The 20419-nt window shown below is 42.4% G+C and overlaps 1 protein-coding gene across 1 annotated transcript in view; it reads left to right on the top strand.

Annotated features, from left to right (window-relative positions):
* The window catches only part of GLI2 (GLI family zinc finger 2), a 190842-nt gene that overhangs the window by 32785 nt on the left and 137638 nt on the right, over positions 1-20419 (top strand). Inside the window, exon 2 of the mRNA XM_032693839.1 lies at positions 16946-17108. Coding sequence (XP_032549730.1) covers positions 16976-17108 — 133 coding nt within the window. The 5' untranslated portion in view covers positions 16946-16975. The remainder of the gene's footprint in view (positions 1-16945; positions 17109-20419) is intronic.

Consider the following 20419-nt stretch of genomic DNA (forward strand, 5'->3'; position numbering starts at 1 on the left):
GTTCAGTGATGTTATACTCAGCAAGTATTTTATAATTAGCTCAGGTTTTAAGGCCAGAACATCTCATTTTGTTTCCTGTTTTATTTACTTGTCATAAATGAACTCAGGACTCTGCAACTTTTTTTCATTTCAATATCATTTGCAGCAATACTCCCTTTTGTCTGAGATGTGAATTATTCATTTAAGTAAGCAGGTTGTAGATAACTTGAATCTTGAGAATTGAACGTTGGAGGAAAAGCTGTTTTCTATACTTTGGTTAAGACATAGGATAGTATTTTTAAAAGAGTATAGTGAATTGACTGCTGAATTTCCTAGGGACACTCTGGAATACCTTGTATGTGCAGAGAAGGACCAGGTATCTAACTCCTCCTGGTTGCATAATATCTTTAAAATGTCTTGTCATGGACATCCAAAGTGCTCCACATGTGAATGATGGCAGTACCTGAGTCATAGTTTGTCTGCGTTGGAGAAGATGTCCAAAGCCATACAGGACCCTGGCTGCTTCTCCAAATTACCTGGAGGGAACTATTCCTCTTCAAACCAAATCTTTCTACCTCTAGTGATTTAGAGCTTCAGGAGGGCTTTGTCTGCAAGATCTTTCTGGTTCTTCCTTAGGGAAGGCCTCACTTGGTCCTACTCAGGGTTTTAGGGGTTCTTCAGGATGTGATGAAAGCAAAGGGCACAGTGATGTGCATAACAATGCCATCTCTCATACCCCAGTGGGTACGTGAACTCATCTACTGTGGCACGAAGCAATAGCTCTTACAACAGCAGCTGCTTTTGCTTCTGCTGGTGCTGGTGTCTGATACCAGTCACCTGCTTTTGAAATAGACAGCACCCACTACTGGAGCTGTGCATTCTGGCTGAGCAGCAGCATGGTTCTGTGGATTTGCTTTCTTACCTTCACGCCTCTCTTCTCCCCTTCCCCCACAGTTTCTACTACATTTTCTCTTGTAGACGGCAGTATAGGATCAGGCTGCTTTTCATTTCCATCACTTTTCCCTGCTGTGACTGAATCTGTTGCAATTAAATTTTAATTGAGATGCACACTGCTTAAATAGACACAAGACAGCTACAGCTATCGCTAATTAATTTTCTTCCAAAATGACAACATTTAATAATTATATTCCTTGTCACTTACATTATTTATACAAGTTTAACTCTGGGAATTTTTTTAAAGACACGTCAGCTGTGAAAGTGCTTTATGGTGTTAATCTCCTGTAAGGCAATTGTGATTAACTTCAGAAGTGGAAGTATGTTTATAGTGCATTTAGTAAAATAATATGTAGTTCTGCAAGTTGCAATAGAGGTATTTCTATTTCTATTAGAGATTGAGGTATTTCTACAATAAGGTAATAGTGTTTCTGGTTACAGTATTCAAATCTAGGGAAACCCTAATGATAATAATTTGTGCTCCTGTATCATCTTTGATCCGAGGATCTCTAAGTACTTTCTGCCTGTGATAAGCTCACACCTTCTGCAAAGATTCCTTCCCAGTTTCTCACTTCACCTGGCAGAGCACAAAGAGATCATCTACTGCCCCAGCTTGCAAAGTCCTTGCCGTCTGCTACCTCGCTCTAATACCAGGCAAAGAAAATAACCTTTTTGTATTTTAGTCTGAGGAATCCATCACTGGTTGCTGACAGACAGGGTGTTGGATGAGTGGGACCATTTGTCTGTTGCAGCGTGACAGTCCTGAGGCAGTGCTGTGACAATCTGGGGATTCTGTCTGTGCTTTTGATACATCATTGCTGCTTCATGGTATGACTTTGGTGTTTGTGGAGAGGTGCGTCACCAACCTCCAAACTTCAAACGTTCACCAAACCGGTAGAAATATCTTGGGACAGCTGTGAGGAGAATTTTTCCAGCCTCTCCTGCAGGGATGTAGAATGGTGATGCTCCCTCTGCAGAACAAAGGAGCTGACTGTGGAAGGTGAGATGCATCAGCCCTGGGGTTTTACTGACAAATCAGGAAACTTTGGGAATGACTGGAGTGTTGGAGAGCCTTTTTTTTTCTCAGTGAGGGTCCTGTCTAAGGTGAAAGTTTAAGCTGGAAGCTACAACAGAGGGATTTTGTGGGTCAGAGAAATAAACCTGAGAGGGCAGGACAGGTAAGACTTTGATCTCTCGAAGGACCCAAGACCAATAAAAGTCAAAACTAGATGCGAGAAGTGACTGCAAGTACCTGGGTGTGCATATTTTCTCTGCTAGCATAGAGTAACTCTTTAGAAATCTCCACACTTTTCTGGTTATCACTAGCAAAGTAAAACTGCTATGGGAACAGAGCTCTGGGAAAGTGTGTGTTTGCATTTATTAAGGGTGTTGGGAATTAGTACAGATACTGCAGAGCAGAAGGAGTTGGATGGTGCAACCCCATTCTGGGGAGACACAACAGAGAAATTTTCCAAGGATGGCATAGAAAGCAATTGTACTCTGTGCTGCTATGATCAAAGGAGGTTAAGATGATATTGATGTAGAGGGCTGATCAACAGGACACTTGGGGTGTCTCAGTCAAAGGAAATTTGATTAAATGTATTAAATGTGTATATAGTAAAACTCTCGTCTTGGACATACGGGTCTATCGTATAGTTTACCTCACATAAATTTCAGTGTCTTCTTGAGGGTAGTCATTTCAATTCCTTTTGTAGTGAATATGTAGCAAAAAAAGTACCTCCAGAACCTTTATATCTGTGTTAAGATGAATTTGAATGGCAAGCTGTCTATCTGGTCATCTGTCTATTCTCATGTATTTTCACAGCAGCAAAATTTCATTACAAAAAATTTTTTCATTGTCACTTTCTCCTCAACTTTGACAACAGCAGAAGAGACTAGGCAACAATTAGTGCTATTTCGGTGTCTGTGTCTGGTTTCCTGTGCAGTGTTGCACAGTGGCAGGATTAGATATGCCAGGGAACTGTATCCTGGATTTTTTAGAAGCAACAGAAACTTTTTGCACCTTTATTTTATCGCATCTCTGAGGAGGTCGTAGATTACTACTCTCTTCCTAAGCAGGTACTGCAGTTAATTATATACAGATTTTTGTGTTTATTGTGACCAAGAGTCACAGTTCTTGGCAAAGACGCAGATCTTGGTAGCACAGCAGGGTAGGACAATAGTGCATGCTGCCCGCTTTCTCCACAGTGGGCCTGTCCTGGGAGCCACGGTCTGCTCCATTGCACCTGAAGAGACAGGAATCATTCATTCCTCTAACAAATAGATCTCTTCCTCTGTATGTTTTCCCTGGTTATTTACACACCATGTTGTTTGCTTTGAGGTCTCGCATGCTCTATAATTTGCATGTGGTGCTGGAGTTGCTGATGGTTTGTTGCTTTGATTGCCAATTCTCACGGTCCTGAAAAATGCCTTTAGCTGCCAGTGCAGCTGAGTAGCTCTGGGCGCTGGAACCCAATATAGGTCTGGTAAAAGCTGGGAGAGTTTTCTGCATAAAGCATGATATGAGTGGTTGTGTCCAGGTCCCAACGTAAAGGCAGGGCAGAAGCCATGTGGCTTTGGGTCTATGTCATATCATTACACTGAGCAGCAAAAAGAAGGCCTAAACATTAATGAATGTTCACAGCTATCAGTCCTCTGCTCTAAAAACCTCAGCGGGGTGCAGTGATGAAAAGCCAACCCACCACGAGCTTCAGGTCTGTTTCTCTGAAGGCATCTTCCTGGTTATATTCATTAAATAAAGACCAATACTTGGCTACGAGAGTGCTGAGGGAAGACATCTACTGTTTTCTCAGTATGCCACTAATGATTTGGGGATGTCCAACAATTTTTGTTTTCAAAAGATACGTTTTTCTCTGTTGTTTTTAATTAACATTTTATAAGTTAGCAATAAACCTATGAAACTCTGAGTTTGCAGTGGGGATATTGGCTCCAAAACAGAAAGTGTGTTGAGCTGTTTCACTTACAATGCATAAAAGGCTGGGAAAAGCACAAGAGGACAAAGTGGTACCAAATGTTGGGTAGCTATGGATGTAGTTTTAGAGACAAGAAATTGTGTGGTCATCTATAGCTGGTGACAAGTCCACCATCCCTGTGCCTTCAGTTCTATGGAAGTCTGGGCTCAAATGAATGACTGTAGAGATGGGAAAGAACATATATTTAATTTCTTCGGTAGAGAAAAAGCTAACAGGCTTTTCAGTGCTAGGTTGTGACAGCAATTAGAACGAATACTTGAAGAAATGTTTCAGTATTTCTGGTGTATAATTCTGAATGTCAAGGTACCCTGACACAATGTGTTATGCAGAGGAAGGGTATATAGGAAGTATGATCTTTCTGTTAGTGAGGGACAAACGAGTTATGATAAATGAGTTATGCAAGTAATTATTCCCTTACAGGAGGAAAACTATAGTTAACTGTAGAACCCCGGTACTTCCAAAACCAGAACAGATGTGTTTGCTGGTTCCTGATTTTCCGAGGGGATCTGATTCTCATCTTGCAGACCTGTAATAAAACAGAATGCAGCCCAAGTCAGTAGTTTCACTGGAGAAAACTAGTTCTGAATGAGACTGGGAGTGGACAAATTTCTCTGGTCTGTATGACCAAACCCACTCAAAGAAAACATATTTAGGCCCTGATGGAAGCAAGTGCATATGCATTTGCTGAAGTCTTCCTAAAGCCAATGAGATTGAAAGCATAGTGTGGTAGGCTTTGATAGGCTTTGAAAGAGGAGACAATGGTTGAGGCAAAACAAAAGAGCATGCCATCAAAGGATGTAAAGCAAAGTGACAGGACCGAAGTGACAAGCTAGGAAAATGCTCTTTGCTCCCACATTCTGAATGGCTGTGAAATCAGCTTTGTACTCATTAGAGCCAATGTAAAGGAACTTGCTGTAAATGAAAATGAATGGCTTAGGAGCTGGTGTTTTGAGTTCAGCTGTGTAGGTGAGTGGCAGGAAGCTCAAGGAAGTGCCAAACTCTGAGACATTGTGCAGAAGGAAGAAGCAGGAGTCAGAGGTGGCCTAGTGGCAAAATCTTACAGTGAGATTGGAGGAACCTGAGGACCACCCCAGGTTTCAAACTTGAATAACAAAGAAGATGCTATGCTATCCACCTCTACAGCATTGCTACCATCTAACCGTGTCCAGACTGCTGTGAGAGAGATTTGAGAGACAGACTGAATTTCTTGTGTTATTGGAGGGAATTTGGTCTGAACTATGTCAATATGAGAGTAAAATGTAGGTATGATTTAGTGGAGAGAAATCCCAGAGGCACCTGAGTACAGAAGATTGGATACAGCTTAGCTGTGAATGAGGAGGAAGATGGAATGAGAGTTACAGACACAAGTGGGATTTTGTTTTTAGAGACAGGCAGACCAAGGCAGACCAGAAAAAAGAGAGAAGGGGCAAGGAGAGTAAGAAAAGTGGCTGTGACGTGGTTTAAAAGATGGTTGTGGAGGAGTGAGGTGATTAGAGGGAAAGAGGAGATTAAACTTTAGGATCAGAGAGGGAGTTGTTGATAGGCGGTAAAAGACTTATGTTGTTCTGACTGTCTTCTCTAGGAAGAACTCAACAAGCTTACATGCAGAAAAAAAGATACAGGGATAGAATATAATTATATGCATTAATAGGCAACAGAAATAATGTACAGTAACTGCAAGGTAAATAATAACTGTAATTAGCAGTACTAAAATATATATATGTGTGTATGTGTGTATACACACATACTCCTATAAAAGAGTTCTGTCCTAAAGAATTTATATTAATACTTTGTGTTTTGTCTTAAATTAGATAGTATCAGGGAACAAAAGCAAATAAGGAAGAAGTATTTACAGGGTCTTCTCAGGCTAGCCTTAATGATTTGAATCTTATGTAATGAAATAGTAAAAAGAATCTTTTTTGAGTGTATTGTCTGGTGGCCACATCAGTCACTGCCCCAAAGTCTGGTATAGCCCCTGGAAAGCTGTGGGGACCCAACAGGAGCACATGTAGTTTCCAGTGCTCAACCCCTGGCCTGGTTACCACCAAACATGGTTCTTCTGCTTCACTTGTTTCAACTGTGCAGCTGCATACGCACAACATGGTTCCTGAACTTTTCCTCTGAGCCATAGCAACCTGTCGACATTTGCTAAAGGTTCACTGCTGCCTTGTGTTTTGGTCCAGTAAGTTTTGTGGACCTGAGATGTCCTGGCATGTAAACCCAGCTTGTTTTGTATGTGAAGCAGACACTGCAGGGCAGCAGAGGACCAGACGTCCTCGTCTTTCCAGTCTCCTGTAGGCTGTGGAGACACGAATGCTGGGGTTGAGAAGGGAGGTTTTCCCCTTAGCTTTTATAACAAGGGAATGAAATAGATTACCATGTTATTTCTTTCCTTTTTTGGTGATGGCAGCTTCTTGCCAGACCAAGAAACCAAGTTAATTCTTTCAGGCTACAGAGTGAAAATTGCATGATATTCTGTTGGTGAATGGTTTTATAATCTATCAGCCATCAGAATACTTGTAGCAGAGTAGACATAACTGCATAGTGAGGAATGTATACTCGGCATCATTGGCAGGACATAAACACCTGAGAGTTTATCAGTGTTCTGGGAGATGTTTATTACTTGAGTCTGACTAAGTCCTTATCAGAAAAGAAAAAATTGAGAAGTTGGAAGGTAGAAGTTAGTTTGCTTGTCAGTAGAGGCAGGCATGGTAAAATTTAATCTTTATAAATGCAACTGTTTTGATCTGTGAAGGTATGGCAGATCAACCATTAATAACATACCGATTCATAGGTGCACAGAGGATCAAGGTGCTGATCTAGACACCACCAGAGGTGTTTCTCTGTAACACCATCAAGTACTTTCCTGTACTGAAACCCATCCACATCCCGTGATGAGTCTTAGACTATAACAAATCTTCTGGAAAAATATCTGAACAAAACGTTAGCTCTGCCATGCTACAGAGGCTGGCACCAGCGTGAGACTAGTGCTCTTTTCTGTTGAAACTTAGAGCCTTGTTTCTAATCTGAATTTCTCTAGTTTAACTTCTAGCTCTTACTCTTTGCAGTTGTTATTAGGTAACTGTAATTGGTTTAGCCATAGATTCTTTTCATGTCCCTTACCTCTATCAAAAGGCATGTGTTATCAAATTTTTACTGATTGTATGTGTATTAATTTTACTGATCAAGTCATCCTGCAAGTGCCTCTCTTTCATTTTTTGAGCTCTCTTTCATTTTTCTCATGTATGGCACTGGAGCCTTTGCAATTTTTATCTCTCTGCTTGGACTATTCCATTAAGTCAATTCAGGGTTAGGCAGAGAGGCCTTATAACCTCCCAAATTCTGTGTAGACAAACACACATTGCTTTAATTGTTTTAATACTGGCAACTTTCTTAGAGCTTGTCAGCCACTGTTTGCCCACCATAAAACTTCAAGTTGTCTCCAGTCAGTGTTTCTCAAAACACAGTCTTCATTTTAATCAGTTATTTTCCAGATGTGTGGCCTTGTATGTGGTTGCTTTAGAACCTATAATCTTTGTATAAAAGCCCATCTAAGGATGGAGAGCATGTCACTGGTACAAAGCAATCATCTTTATTTACCATGTCAACAGTCATTTGTCACTGACAGACTTCATGACTCTGTATTTGTTTCCAGTCACTGATACACAAAATGATTGTAGCTCTCCAACCATATGAATGTTTCCACCAGATTCAGTAATACTGGTCAGGATTAATTTGTGTATTAAATGAGCTATTCCACTTCTTGTTTATTACTCGTGTTCGTAGCATTAGAGTCTACACAATTAAGGAATCTCTTCTCTTTGAGTCCCTTGGTACCTTGATTAATTTTAGTCTTGACATCTTGATTTCTGGCTAAATGAGTGCTCATTTTCACCCTTGTCTTTTGTCATTAGCTTAATACCCTCCTGAATACTTTAGCCTGTCTCCTGAAAGACTTATTCCCTTCTACTGAAATGACAGTCAGCCACATCATACAGTCTCTTTTCTCTGTAGAAGATGGACTTGCACTGCTGAAAACTTTGGGGCTCTGCCATTCACCGCTTACTTGTTAAATTTTGGAAAAATATATAGCCTTGTAACTTGAGTCGCAGATCACAGAAATGAGTACTGTTCAAAGCATTGATTTCATTCTCCCACATATAAAATTCCTTGCAAGGATTTTTGGTCTTGAATTTTTCTTCACAAGCTTGGTTGTGTCCTTGCAGACTAGGCTGTGTTGTGGTTCATGAGTTCTAACTCCGTATCGTTCTCACCCCTCCTATTACAGCAACTGTCAGATATTTCAGCAGTTTTGGGGTTTTCAGATGCTCTGTTAGTTGTGAGCATAAAGGCTGAACTTGATGACCTCCATAGGTCCCTTCCAACCCTAAATACTCTTATGTTCCTCTCAGAAACTCTTCTCCCATTCTCATCTGGATGAATTTTTCTCCATTCTCTTGTTTATGAACTGCCAACCATTTTATGTGGTCTGCATCCTGCCTTCAGCTGGCAACTGTAGTCTTATAAAGACAATATGTGGAGTGGAATAAAGTGTGGAATAGCAGTTTGTGTGGTGTATGTGTTCTGCAGAGGAAAACGAGCCAACTGAAGTGTTGCTTTTTTGTTTTTAATTACATTCTTGTTTCCTTCCCAGGCTTCTCTCTTCTGCATACTTACACGTGTGCCTCTGGAGGGAGGATTCAATAGGCTGATGAACAGAACTGGAATGTTTAAAAATAAATTAAAATTTTGTAATGAAACATGTTCTGAAAGAACCTAGTTGCCATAGGGATTTTTGCAAGGATGCAGTCCTTCATCTTTCAATGGTCAAAATAAAGGTTTTTATTTCTTGAGCCAAATGAAAGGTTTCTTATCCAAGCTTTGGAGCCTGTTCAACGTCATCTGGATAGACTAGTCACTACAAAACAATATTACTCATCCCATCCCTACATAAAGCAAACCCCTTAAACTTCAGTGCATGTGGTTTGTATTTGGGGTTTCATTCATGAGAGTTGAAAGTGCCCAAAGTACTGCAGCACGGAAGTGAAACCCTGAGAGGATTCTCCTTCAGTCACCACCAGCCAACAAAACATTCCCTTCTGAAAACCTCCCTTGAATCTGATTTCAAGGCAGCTCTTTTCCTACTAGCCAAATCTCACACATTAACTCTTATCTGTTCTGTGGAATCTGCATGAACATCTCTGTTCAGAATCAGAGTTTCTGCCCCTCTCATAGTATGTGCAATTTATTTACTTAGAAGGTTTTACTCATAAACCTGATGAAAAGTCAATAGATTATTACTGATTTGCAATTAGAGTCTAATTTTGTTGTAAACAGTTTAATGGTCCTCCGCCCTGGTCTTAATACAGTCTTTTACCCACCCTGTTTAGCTGTAACCCACCCCGGCATAGCTGCCAAGCACCACAGATATTTTATCTGACATGTTAGTTATTAGCAGTTTCTGCTCTTGTTGGAGCATGAAGACTTGATGAAGGGGTTTTTTTTGTTTCTTCAATTTCTTTTTTTTTTTCTTTTCCTATTCTGTTGGGCAAAGATTTCCTAAAATGAACACAATACTACTTCATTAGATACGTGTGTGCACACATAGGTAACATTTGTCTTTTTGGTTTTGTTTTTGGAAAAAACCAGAAAATTCCATAACAGGAAACTGAAAACTTCTTTAGACTTATATCAAAAAAACAGAAAACACTTTGCCACAATTCTCTCACTTGCAACAAAACCAAACAAATAAACAAAACCCAGGTGAAGATTCAGGGACCAGTTATAATGGTGACGCATCACTTTTGAGCAATTTTTGTTTACCTGGTGGCATCCTCTCGTATTTTAGCAGCATGTTAATGCAGACTCTGAATGCAGGAGTGTCTTGATTATCTTCTTTGACATTTTTTCGCGTGTTGGAATTCGCTTAGTAGAAATTTTCTCATGATAAGACATGTAGGATTGGCTTTGTAAAAGTACAAGCATGACTTTGTTTTCCTGTTCTACCACAAAAAGCTTTCCTTCCAGCCCCCACTCCTCCATCTTCTCAGTTCTTCCAAAGTAAGAAACAAAGATAACTTCTGAGGGAAAGGAGGGAAAGTCAGGTACCCCAACCTGCATGTCTCGGCATGGACCAATGCCGATTGTGTGTCTGGCTTTGAGCTTTTATGTCTGTTTGTATGTTTTGATGATGTATTGTAATTGTTTATAATCCAGCACCTGAAAGATAATTTCTGTTCAAGGCTTTAAGGTTGGCAACTTGAAAATATACTCCGAGTGGGGAAACTATTCAAATTTATCTGGTATTTTATAAATTGGTCTCATTTGTAATGAAGCAGCAATATTAAAGTGACATTAGTGTTTGTGCAAAATAAGAAGAGCAGGCTAAACCTGAAGAATGGGTGAAATATGAGTTTCTTTATTCAATGCTTTTTCCTTTCTAATAAATGCAGCCCAGAAAGGAAATGGCTTTAGAAAGGGAAAACCCGTGTATGTTACAATAGACTGGCCTCAGTGTTGTCATCTGATGCCACAGAATGTCCTGGGATAGCCTGACCCATGGTTGACATTTCTGAAGGACGCATGTCTCCCACAGGTCCTTTGCCACATCTGTCAGCCCTGCCCAGGACCAGGGGTCCCAGAGGGCTGGGTGCCCCAGTGCAGACACCAGCATTACTGCCTTGTTGTCCAGGACACACCAGTGATTGGCCCCTGCTGGAAGGTCTCCAAGGAACATCCAGCCCCTGAATTCTAGTTGAGAAGCAAGTAGCTGAATACTTTACTTTCCACATGGTGATAATTTCTGATTGCCATCACTAACACTGCTGTCCTTGTTTGAAGGAAGGCTGAAGGAAGTGATAGGCTGTCAGTGTCAGTGTCAGTGTAAGGGGGCACAGCACTTGTGACTCTGAGGTATATCTGACATTGTTTCCTTGCACATATTTCCTTTTGCCTGGCACCATGTGAAGCAGTAGATTCTTTGTGTGCCTGGCCACAAAGTCTAGGTACTCCATCTACAAAGAGTGATAGACCATGCTGCAGGGCTGCATTCTTTGAAGCTGTTTTCAGGGCATATTTCTTCCACCAGAGACCCTTACATCTCAATTTATTTTTTTTCCCTGTGAGTTCCCTTAATGTTTTTTGTCTCTCTTCCCTCTATGCCCTGTCCTGTCCCTGCCATGTTAGATGTCATGTTGCGCCTTCCCCTGCACCAGTAGAGCATGGATCTCCATCTCCCATGGTACCAGCTCTGTCTGCAGTCTGTTTCTTCCTCTTTCCCATGCTTCTGTTCTCTCTTTCCACATGATTTGCCATTGCCTGTCTTGTGCCTGTACTTCCATTCACTCATACTCTTCAGTAAGTTTGTAAGGTTATCCCTCTATCCCCTTATTTCTTGTCTTCCAGGCTCTTCTCCATCTTGAGGGACGTCCTGCTCTTTCCACATCCACCCAGTCATCCTTGCAAACATCCCTCCTTCCCACCCTGCATTTTTCCTTTCTTTGCCTCCCTAGACAGAGTTATGTCTGGAATATCCCTGGAACCTCTGGAGCTGGTTGGAGGTGATGTTATTACAGAACAGAGAAACACTGCCAAGTACCAGGCAGTCCTGGGTGCCCTTTGACCCCTCACAGTAACACAGAGTGGCTTCTTCCTTATGCTTTTGGTTTGCTGTTGCCATATGGAAATGGCAGATGGTGTTGATCAGGAAGTTAATCTAGAAGCGTATCCGTTTCATGCCGTACGCAAAAGATTTGTTCATTAAACTTAGAAGTCTAATTTAAAGCCAATTAACAGAGTGATTTGAAGAGACTTGTTGTTTTTGAAGTTCAAAAGAGATTGTAAGTCTCTGATTTCAGCCTTTGTACATTCCAGAACCTGTATAACTATTGCAGTGTTGCCAACTCTACTGGTTTTTTTTGTCTCTCTCTCTCTTTTTTTTCTTTTCTTTTTTTCTTTTCATTTTTTTGAGTGATGGAACTTTTGCCATGGGCTGGAACTGTTTGGTGAAGCCTTGTTAACACCCAGCTTTCTTAGCAATTTTATCCTTACATTTGGGGTTGGGTGGGCAGAACTTGTGTGTGTTTCTATCCTCTTTGCTGAAAGTCAGCACAGCTCCCTCCTCCCTCCCTTTGGCAGCCTGGTATCACTCTTCTCTAAGCAGGAGTTGGGGAAGGAGGTATAAAAGCAGAATAAGCCCTGAGCAGCTCTGTGCCCTGCTAACACTGCTCCTGTCAGCACAGGTTTGTCTCTGCTTCCTTTCCTCCCTCCCCATGATGTCTCCCAGAAGCTGGTAGGGACCCACCACAGAAAGTTTCTCAAGGGGAAGGGGCAGGAGGGGCCCTGAGACAGACAGTGACTGCTCTATTCATGCATGCCCCAGCATACAGCTCTAATTTCCATGTGTAATCAACCCTGTAGGATTGGCCCAAGCAGACCATTCCTAAGAGCTGTCAAGATGGGAAACCTTGTGTCAAGAGGACCCCAAAAGTGATTAGTTCTGAATTAGTATTTATGCTGCTTTTACCTGTTTTTATTCTGTAAACACTTGTAGGTCCTTCAGCAACAGACAGCATGTTTGGATAGTCCTAACATTTAGTAGTGGCATGTGGACAGAGAAAACTTTCTTTAGTAATTTGAAGCTGTTGCTGATATAAAAGAAAATAGAGGGGTCAAGTTTTACTGTGGTATAGAGCCTATGACTTCACCGGGTTAACTGCTGCTACTTCCCTGTAATTGAGAACATAATTTGGCTCAAACCCTGGGAGACTGAAAAGGATCACAGCAGCCACTGTATTAAGCCAATGTTCAGAACAGTTGGCTCACACTGAATTTCATAAGTAGATCATGTATTCAGAAGGCTTTAAATGTATGACACAGTCCACTGCTGAAGAAGAGATGGTGGGAGTATCTCTTTGTTTATCTTAACTAGAGCAGCATGCCAGATATAGATATCAAGCCTGGGATTGTACCTACATGGGGGGGTGATGTGGCAGAACTGATCAACTATCTCCCTGTGGTTGTGTGAGAACAAACCTGGTGAGAGCTGTGCAAAGGCTGCCCTTGGTTATCCCAGCTCCCACTGGTCTTGCCAGGAGCCAGCAACATTGAAGCTGTATCCTGTCAAGATGGCTTCTGGAAGCATACTTTGGAAACCCCTTTCTGCTCCTTCCATGCGGCTACCAAGCTTGAAGGTGGCATTCAGGATTTGACCTGTGTCACAATGCTACTGGCAGTACCTGCCCTCTGCCAGAGAGGCTCACTCCCGTGGTGCTACTTAGCTGGGAGCAGAGATGGCCAAAATTGGTCATTCATTTTTCACAGGGAAAAAAAAAATGTTTCCTACCCTGTCTAGGGGAAGAGAAGGAGGTTTCCTGATGAAAGAACAATCCTGAAGAAGGAAATAATGCCTTTTCAAAAAAGGGTGTGTAGGGGGTATGGCTGATGAGTGTCTGTTTATTCCTATGCTTGCTAGCAGTCCTGCTCAGGCTGAAGCCCTCCAAAAAAGACAAGCATTTTGGGACAGCACTTTTGACCATTCCTCAAGCACTTAGTGGGAGGGATTGTTTTATTAGGAAAGTTTACAGCTTCTTGTTTTCCCTCAAAGGCAAATGTGACTTTGTTGTTTTTAATTCTGTTGGGATTTCTCCCTTTTAATATACAACACAGCTGTTAAAATAGCTGGGGTTGTCTAGGGCAAATCATATAGCACTTTCCTTGTTCAGATCTCAGATGGCTGCCTTTTTAGTGTCACTGCAGAATTATATTACAGGGCATATGAATAGTGCTGGTATTAGTGTCAAAATCAATTACCCAACCCTCCTCCTGCAGAGAAAGCTACAAACCTTAGGAACAATCTGAGTAATCCATTCTGGTTTCTAATTTTGAGTAATGACGGAGGGCAGAGAGTTGTGCTTGAATAAGTGCATAGGGTCTTTCTCCGTATAGTCACTCCTAAATGCATGCTCTTTACAGGAAAAAGCAGGCTCCCTGTGAAACCCTTTTTCATGCCAAATGGCTCGCTGCTAAGATTAATCTGTCATTGAATTTATAAATTCTGTGTGGCACAGAGCAGCAGAAAAAGTTTAGCATCGAACAGAAAGCAAAGTATGTATTGCTTAAAAAATGGATGTTGTGCTCTTGGATAGTGTGGATTGACTGCCTCCACCAATATATCTTCTTATACTGGTAATAAAAACACTTCCATAGCCTTGTGCCTCCAAGGATCTCAAAGCACTTTGCAAATAGGGCAAAGTACTATTTCCTATTTTATGGCTGTGGAAAGTAGCTGCAAGAGAGGAGTTAAGCTTTTTACCCAGGGACACAGAGAAGACTTTGGCAGATCCATGATGGGAACCTAAATCTCCAGAGTTCCAGCACTGTGTCCTGATCACACATTACACCAAAGCACTGCTGGGAAGTCTGCTGGTCACCAGCTCTCAGCCATTGTCTGTGAAATTGCAGAAGGTGGGATATGAAATCAGTGTTGGTGCTCCTTTGCTCGCTCATCTCTGTCTCAGTCTGTGGGTGAAGGTGCTGAGCAGAGCAGGATGTGGTGGGAAGGATGCTCGTGTCCTCCTAGGCTGGGATGATCAGCTCTGGTTGTGGCACACTGTGGAAGGAGAATGAATTTTGTCTACTGATGACTCGGGGAAAAGTTTGGAACCTCATCGTCAGCCTGATCTGCCCCAGGCACCTTTATGAAGCAAAAATAATTATAGACTTATTACCCTAAATCCTGTGAGATTAGAGAAGTTGCATTATTTATTTTTTTTCTAATCCAGTATTTGAGGATTTACCTGTTTAATACAACCACTTATTACAAACACTTGAATATTTTTTTTAATTCATAATTAATGCACCTGTAAAGACCAGTTTTTCAAATATGGGCCTGATCTCCTGTCACATTCCAGTTGGATAAATGACATATCTGAAAAACTGGGTCCCTACTGAGGTTTCTGTGGCAGGGATGTAGAGATTTTGCTTCAGGCACCTCTCTGGAAGAAAGCGTGGCTCTAACCTGCGTGTTTCACGGAACAATTTCTGTTACTAGTTCCTTCCTTCCCCTCGCTGGCTGCTGAGCTCTGCAGTGCCCCGAGCAAGATCCCTCACCCCTGGGGCTGCCCCCAGGGTCAGGGTAACCAGGGAAGGGGGATGGGGGTGTGAGGGACAGCGTCTGGTTTCAAACAAAAGTGCAAAGCCTTGAAAGGAGGGACTAAGAAGACACAGGTGGGGGGCTAGTAATAGAGCCTCTGAAGTTTATTTGCTTAACGAACAGAAGCCCAGGCTGTCAGACCTAGGTCAAATACTCCTCCAGTTCGAGTGTATTTATTTCATACGTGGTCTGTAACCCAACCTGATTCCTGGATTAAACCACTGTAAAGTCCTGGCCCCCAGGAGCCCATCCCGTGTTTGCCATCAAGCCCAGCACATGCCGGGGCAGGACCTTGAGGGGCCACCTTGGTATTCACTGGAGCCTAGTGTCATCAGTAAAGCCTATAATTGTGGGTCCTGTCATTTCTAATGGAAGCTTCACAATTTACAACTGCAAACTGTGACCGCAGATCCATCACTTAGTTGTCCCATTAATGCAAGCCATGCCTGGGGGCTCCTAGGATGAGCTGCTCGGGTCACAGCACACAGCCTTGGTGGGACACCATTCTGCCAGAGCTGCCACATCCACCACTCACCAGGTCCCTCTAGGGTGCCAGCAAGAGTGGGAGTTCCTGAAATCTTTGTGCTTTAAAGTTTTTAGGAGAGTTAACGTTTTAATCCAAGATGTTCAGGAGTCAGTCCTCTAGAGCGAAGGGAGAGAAGTTTGAGCTGGCACAGTGCAATAAAACTACCTGCACACACAAAGAAGTTTTCTAGTTTCCCAGACATTTTTTGCCTGATCCCATTAATTCTGGTGAGGTAAACAGCCAGTGTGCTCCAGAGTATCTCAGGAGCGGAAAAATTTGCATTTGAAAATTTGCATGTGAAAAATTGCAGATCTGCATTAAAATTAGAAAGGAAAGGAGGAATTAGCAGTGGGTTTTCCCAAGACTAGCCTGAGGCCAGTGCCAGGTAACTGTGCGGGTTCTATGATAGCAGGAGTCAGGTGGAGACATGTGAAACAAAACTAGTTAAAACGGAGTGAACAAAAGTATTTGCATTCAAAAACAAAGTATACCTCTTGGGATACTCATATGTTTGCTTTTGGGAGACCAGCTAAGTCTGAATCATGCAGAACAAATGGTCAAGCTAACAAACTTCAGGAGCTGCTATGTTTCATCGACCTAAGTTTAGAAAACCAGGTTATTTGTGCTTTGGTATCTTGTTTTGTATATCTTTCACAGAACTTATTTCACCATTTCTAATGGAGGTAAAGCTGTAGCTGATTTTCAGATGCAACTGGTCAGAATAGAAGAACTTCTTTGGGAGAGAGAGGAATCATGGCTGTTACCCTTCACCAGTGAGAACTGGATGGGCTCTGACAGACCTGCTGTGGCTTATCTGTAACCATTGTGGAAAAGTTCTGGTCAGGACACTGGTTCCAAACTAGCACACAGTGTAAGGGCCAGCTGTGGGAAAGTAAAAAACCACCTTAAATGTATGTTTCTCTATATTATATTGGAAATTTTTAGCTGACTGAGTTTTTTGTTATGATGGGCTAGGTCATGTATAGGATGGACAAATGGGATTTATACCTGGTTAATTTTTGCATCTGATCTATCTTGTCATCCTGGAAAGCGCTTTGGACTCATAAGCTTTATTGTGCAACCCAAGTTTATGTGGGGAAAATTGCTTTTTGATCCTGATCCTTTTAGGTCTGTGAGAACACCCATCCCTTCACATGGTTGTGCCCTTTGTGACTGTGACTGTTGTAGGGGCTGTGCCGCTGGAGTTAGAAACCCGGGAATTCTTTGTTGCTCGCCATTTACTTTTGAGCTCTGCCGAACCCTCTGCCGCTTCCTGGTGGAGCTGATTTTGCCTGTTTTGTGAGTGGTGACCAGAATCCGGTTTTGTTTTATGTCCTCTAGGGTTTCTGAGCTGGAAGATGCCCGTTTAAGATGGAAACCTCTGCTTCAACGGCTGCTGGGAAAAAAGAAGGAAAAGGTGCCGTTCTGGAGGGGAATGGCTTTACAGAGACGGGGAAGAAACCCACTCCTTTAGCAGCTGCGGGAGCGGCAGTGGCACAAGGAGGTACTTTATGTTTTCCACAATTTGAAAGCAGCAGGGGTGTTTTTCATTAGACTGTAAGAATTTAATAAGTATACTGGCATCTGTCTTCCTGTGAACACACTGAGTTTATTGGGGTTCTTGGCCGTCGGGGGTCAGAGGAACGGGAAGCTGTGTCACCGTGCAGCATCCGAACATCACTGCACCGAGACCGGTCACCGCCAGTCCCAGAGACTTGGGCCAGGCTGAGGCACAGGATGGGTGGTGAGAGGTGGCTGTCAGGGAGTTGGGGCATCCCATCAGTGCTTGCCACCATCTGACTGGTGCTGTGTGATGGTGGCAGCACAGTGCCCTCCACCTCTCCACCTGTGGAGATGAAGAATGACTAGTGAGGCTGGCTGGTGATGGAGAGCACCCTGTTACCGTGGTCAGGAAGGAGTGTCGTGTGCCAGCTGCGATCCTGCTAATGAGCTAAACAGACTGCACAGTCTTAGTAATTGCTGCGGGGATTTTGTGGTTAGGGAGGAATTTGGGAATGTCCAGACCTAATGCAAGAATGTTCACAAAGAAAAGCCCCCACTTGTGCCATTCCTGTTAATGTCAGAAACAGCTCAGGTCCTGATTTCTTTTTTCATCCATGTTTTAAGCAAGATTTTGGTCTTGCTGCTGTTGGAGTCAACTGGGAAGCTCTTGTGGACACCTGTAGGCATGGAGCTATTATTGGTGGATGTGCAGGGGGACATGTAGGGATGTTGCTCCTGCCTCCTCTTGCTCACTGTGGCAGGCAAAACACACATCCCTCTTTGGCCCATGTATGCTGGTGGATCTCCAAATGGGTGCCAGGGCCCATATGGTGGCACAGCTGTGGGCAAGGCTGTGCCTGCTGGCAAGGCACTGCAACTGCTCTTGCTGAGGACTGGGTGTCCTCTATGGACAGGGTATAAAGAGACAAACTTAGAAGGGGCTGCACCAGTTTGGATGTGAGAAGAGACATCTCAGCTGTGTAAACTTTGCAGGCAGCTTTTTTTTAACTCTTTAAAATATACGTTATTGCTAGCCCAATATTGCTACCTCAAAATGAACCTTTCCTCTCCCCTTCCCTCACTGCAGGGTGGTTTTTCATCACCTCAGGAGAACAGAATGACTCTTCTGAGAACTCTTCTGTTTCTTACCGAGCTCAGCTGGAGAGTCTGAGTTTTCTGTTGGCTGAGTTTTGAAGATACTTTCTAACCCAAATTGCTTAAATCTGCTTTATCTCTCCTTTTTCATAATCTTTGTGACTCAGTTTTCATTTCCCCATTGACCTGTGAAGATTCAGATGCACAGAATAAAGTAGTAGTGGCTAGATTATAATCTGTCAGATTAGTTCCTGTGTTAGATGAACTTTGTTAGGTTTTGTTAGCAAAAAGAAAGTTTTTCTTAAAAAGAACCAGAAAATGTTTTACAGAGTTGTTTGAAGGGAAAGACAGTTTCATGTCGCTGGATGGCTCTGAGGCACCTTCATCACAAGCACTGCACAAAGTGGCAGAAAGGAAAGCTTGCTAGGAAGCAGAAATAGGGAAAAGGCAGAGACAGCAGCCTGCAGAAGTGTGCCGTCCCCCAGCAGATCCCTGTTGAAGAAGCACAGGCTGTAGGAACTATTGATGCAGCGCACTTGAGGTATCATCTCAGTGGCTGGCAGACCTGAAGGGTTGATTGGCACCAACACAGTCCAAGCATGTGCTCAAACTCACAACCCATAGATGTGCTGTTTATTCATAAATGCCTTCTCCCCATTTGCCACTTGCCTTGGGAGTGCCTCCATTGAGGAAGCAGTCACCACATTTCCAGAGATCCAGTGGAAATAAGGATGCCTCGAGGTGGTGTCCCCATCAGCTCATGTGGCATCCCTGGAGACCTAATTGGTTTTTAAACGTCCAGTATAACATGTCCTGTTAGCAGTGTCCTCTCACCTTTGGAAAAAAAATTATTTATGGGCTCAGTATTTCTGCTTTTATTATGAGGAAGTGGAGAAGTAAGTTCAGGATTGTTTGAAGATGTCAGGAGAATTATGATGAAAGCATTGTGTAATGAGATGTAAAGAGTGAAATCTATGTCATGCTGTGAAAAGAAGTGCTCATAAATGACCCAAAATGGCCAACAGCGAAGCAGTGTGTGATTGGACACTGGCCCCAGGACTCTGCAGGTAATGCACATGCTTTTGTGGTTCGGCAGGCTTTCCTTTGAACTCTGATTTGAGACATAATACAGGCTCCTGAAAGGGGGCAGCATGCTTGTGCATGTGCTTGTAAGTAGAAAAAATAATACAAAGTTTTCTTCTAACATGAGTTAACTGCAAGGTATGATTTAGCAGGTGATAACAAAAAGTCTGGGTAGAGATGAGACTGTACTTACGTCGTATTCATGCTAATATAACGTTTGATTCCCTGAACTAGAGCAATTACTCATAACAGGCCAGAAATACACATATTAATGCTCTTATTTTTACAGAAGAAAGCAAAGGAGGCTTGGAGATTAATTAGGAAGTTCAGCTTAAGGAGGGGATCAGTTTTAAAGGGTGGGCCTCTGAGCTCCCCACCCTGCTTTGGGGCCATACAAACAAGTATTCATTCTCATCCAAGACAAACTCTTGATTTCATTTATTGCAGAAGTTTTACCCTTTGTACTAGCATATGAGAAAGTGGCAGTGAGGCTCAGCTAGCGCTGCAGATCGCCAAGCTGCTCTCAAGAGCCAAACAAATGTAATTCACAACACATTTCTTCTCCTTTATTCTACTGAGTCACACAGATGGAGTGCCAACACAGCATGTTTTGCATGTTTCTCAGATCGTAAGGCGCTTTTTTTCACTTGTAGAAATGATTAGATTCATAAGGTTTTATTTATAATTAAGGTAATTGAAGCAACAAACTGAATATTAGCTAAATAACTGAAGAATACTATTTAGTTATATTATTATTTAGACTACATTATCACAAGGTAATATGTTCCATCTCCACTTCTAGTTCCCCTGCTTTGGATATTTGTCCCAAATGTTTCCAGCCTCTAACAAATTAAGGTATGGGTGTAGGAAAAGAGATCAATATGGTTGATGCTGGCAGTGGAGAAGAGTCCTTTTGTACAAACAATCTGCATCCCATATTTCTATTCTTCTGAAGCTGCTGTTTTAGAGATCTTCTGTGACAGTTTTTTATAGTAACTCATTGATCAGATGTTCAGAAATTGGCCTCCCAGAAATGACATCAGGGAAATGTCTCCTAATTTTCTATTTTTCCATAAATCATGTTGGCCAAGGAATCAAAGCTCCTCTTTTCTGTTTCAGTAGGGGCACATATGT

Source organism: Chiroxiphia lanceolata, chromosome 7 (assembly GCF_009829145.1).
Source record: "Chiroxiphia lanceolata isolate bChiLan1 chromosome 7, bChiLan1.pri, whole genome shotgun sequence".
NCBI lineage: Eukaryota > Metazoa > Chordata > Aves > Passeriformes > Pipridae > Chiroxiphia > Chiroxiphia lanceolata.